This window comes from Labrus bergylta, chromosome 14, assembly GCF_963930695.1.
Source record: "Labrus bergylta chromosome 14, fLabBer1.1, whole genome shotgun sequence".
Classification (NCBI taxonomy): domain Eukaryota; kingdom Metazoa; phylum Chordata; class Actinopteri; order Labriformes; family Labridae; genus Labrus; species Labrus bergylta.
The window spans coordinates 2,085,483-2,087,982 of record NC_089208.1 but is presented as its reverse complement, the minus strand read 5'-3'; the positions used below and the strand labels follow the sequence as shown (position 1 = coordinate 2,087,982).

Here is a 2,500-nt window from a genome sequence, read left to right as displayed (position 1 = left end):
TGCATGTTTAGTGAAGAGGCGGGGAGGAGATCCAGATCTGGGGGGAGGGGCTAAAGTGGAGGCGAGATGCTCCAAGACAAATTAGTTTTTAGTTGTAAAGAATTCAAAACATCTGTCAGTGCGCTGAGATTGATCCTTTAAATACAATGCCACTGAGGTCGACCTTTAACCCTTGACCCATGAAGCTCCAGTCTTTGTGTTGAGCTGACGGGGAGCGTGCGCTCACTCGCTCATAAACCTGTCTGACGGGATCATCAGCTACCTGAGGCATCTGGTTACCTCCATTCACCTCAGGATCTCTGCAGCCAGAGATTCTATAAAAACACCATCTGATCACCTGATGGCGGGGGGTGGGGGGGAGGGGATGGGGGGTGGTCACATGTAATAAAACGACAGCCAATCAGGAAGCGAGCTGTCTGAAGAAGGAAAACAACCGCAAACGTTTTTTCTGAACACCAGCTCGCTCTGATCATGCCGTCTGCACGACTTCGCCAACAGATTCAATGAGACGTCCAGACTCCGGACTCTGAATGAATCTGTTGATGTGTTGGACTGTTTGTGTCACATCGTTCTACCAACAACGATGAGGTCACACCGCGGTACGTGTTGGGCTGTAGGCGCCCTCTTCTGAGGAGCGTGCGTGTTTCACCACAGATTTAATGGTATGAAACAAACTCTCTTAAACTGTCAGAATCAAAGTCAGGGCAGAACGCACCTTTCTTCACCTTTTCTCTGTTTGGGGCTGAAATCCAGTTTTTTTGGTGACGACTTGTTTTCATTTAGTTTCTTCTTCAAAGTCAGACATGGAAGTAAACAAAGGTAGTAAACATGTCTGTGTCATGATGTCACCTTTATTTGACCTCATTATTTGACCTCATTATTTGACCTCATTGTTTGACTTCTTTACTCTGCCTCATTAATTGACCTAATTATTTGACTACTGACATTATTGACGACTCGTTTTCATTTAGTTTCTTCTTTAAAGTCAGACATGGAAGTAAACAAATGTAGTAAACATGTCTGTGTCACTATGTCACCTTTATTTGACCTCATTATTTGACCTCATTGTTTGACCTCTTTATTTGACCTCTTTATTTGACTTCATGATTTAACTTCTTTACTTGACTTCTTTATTTGACCAATTTATTTGAACTCTTTAATTGACCTCTTTATTTGACCTCTTTATTTGACTTCTTTATTTGACCTCATTATTTGGCCTCTTTAATCGACCTCTTTATTTGACCTCATTATTTAACTTCATTATTTGACCTTATTATTTGACCTCATTAATTGGCCTCTTTATTTGACCTCATTAATTGACCTCTTTATTTGACCTCATTGACAGACCTCTTTATTTGACCTCTTTTTTTTAACTTCTTTATTTTACCTCATGATTTGACCTCATGATTTGACCTCTTTATTTGACCTCATTAATTGACCTCTCTCACACTCTCTCAGGCCGGACAGCGGGTTGGAAAATGCTCGGAGGATTCTCTCACAGCTGAATCTGAAGTGGAACGAGGTCGACGCCCACGTGGTTCGCTTGGTCTGCGACACCGTCTCCTCTCGCTCCGCCCGTCTCTGCGCCGCCGCCCTGGCTGCCATCGCCAACCACATGAGGGTGAGCCGCAAGCTGGACCGTCTGAAGACCACGGTGGGGGTGGACGGGACGGTGTACAGGAAGCATCCAAAGTAAGAGCCAATCAGACGGAGGCAAAGTGATTCACAAAGTTAGAAGTCAAAATGTTTTATTTCACGTGAATACGTCAAAGGTAAAATCACACGGGGACGCATGGCGTTAGCAGTGAGGACGAATATCTATGGTGAGCCTGAAGGGACAAACATGAGATTAATGGTGCTGAGTGGAAACACGAAACCAGCCTCTAAAGGTGTCGCTGACGACTCCGAGGTTTGGAGATGGCGTTCAGCCGATGAATCAGCTGTTGTGTCCGTGAAACAGGAAGTAAAGAGAAAACAATCACAGACGTGTTCTCGGTGTTTTTAAACATGAAAACAAATCTTTTATTATTTAGTGGAAACTTCCACTTCTTCTTCTTCTTCTTCTGTGTTTCTGTCCCTCAGGCAGCAGGGGGCGCTCTGTGTTGACTCACTTCCTGTCTGTGTGCTTCCTCTTCACTTCTCTGCAGAGGATGTTTAAACTCACCGTCCATATTTATACGAGATGATACTCTGCTCTGATTATCCTCCCTCACCTCATATTTCTCTCCTCCTCTTCAGTTTCAGCGAGGAGCTTCAGGAGACGGTGCGCCTCCTCGCCCCCAAGTGTGACATCACCTTCCTCGTCTCCGAGGACGGCAGCGGGAAGGGCGCTGCCATGGTAACGGCTGTGGCACAGCGGCTGGCTCTCCAGTCGCGGCTGTTGGAGGACAGTGACGGCGAGGGAGACGATGAGGACGAGGAGGAGGAAGAGGAAGAGGAAGAGGAAGAGGACGTTTAACAGCAGAGAGAAGATAACTGTCTGATTTTAATTCTGAAATAT

General features: G+C 45.5%; 1 protein-coding gene across 1 annotated transcript in view; it reads left to right on the top strand.

Moving 5' to 3' along the window:
* LOC110003742 (hexokinase-4) overlaps positions 1-2,500 on the top strand; it is a 19,117-nt gene that overhangs the window by 15,968 nt on the left and 649 nt on the right. Inside the window, exons 10-11 of the mRNA XM_020659298.2 lie at positions 1,459-1,692; positions 2,239-2,500. The exon at positions 2,239-2,500 is cut by the window's right edge and continues 649 nt beyond it. Of these exons, the coding sequence (XP_020514954.2) occupies positions 1,459-1,692; positions 2,239-2,458 (454 nt within the window). The 3' untranslated portion in view covers positions 2,459-2,500. The remainder of the gene's footprint in view (positions 1-1,458; positions 1,693-2,238) is intronic.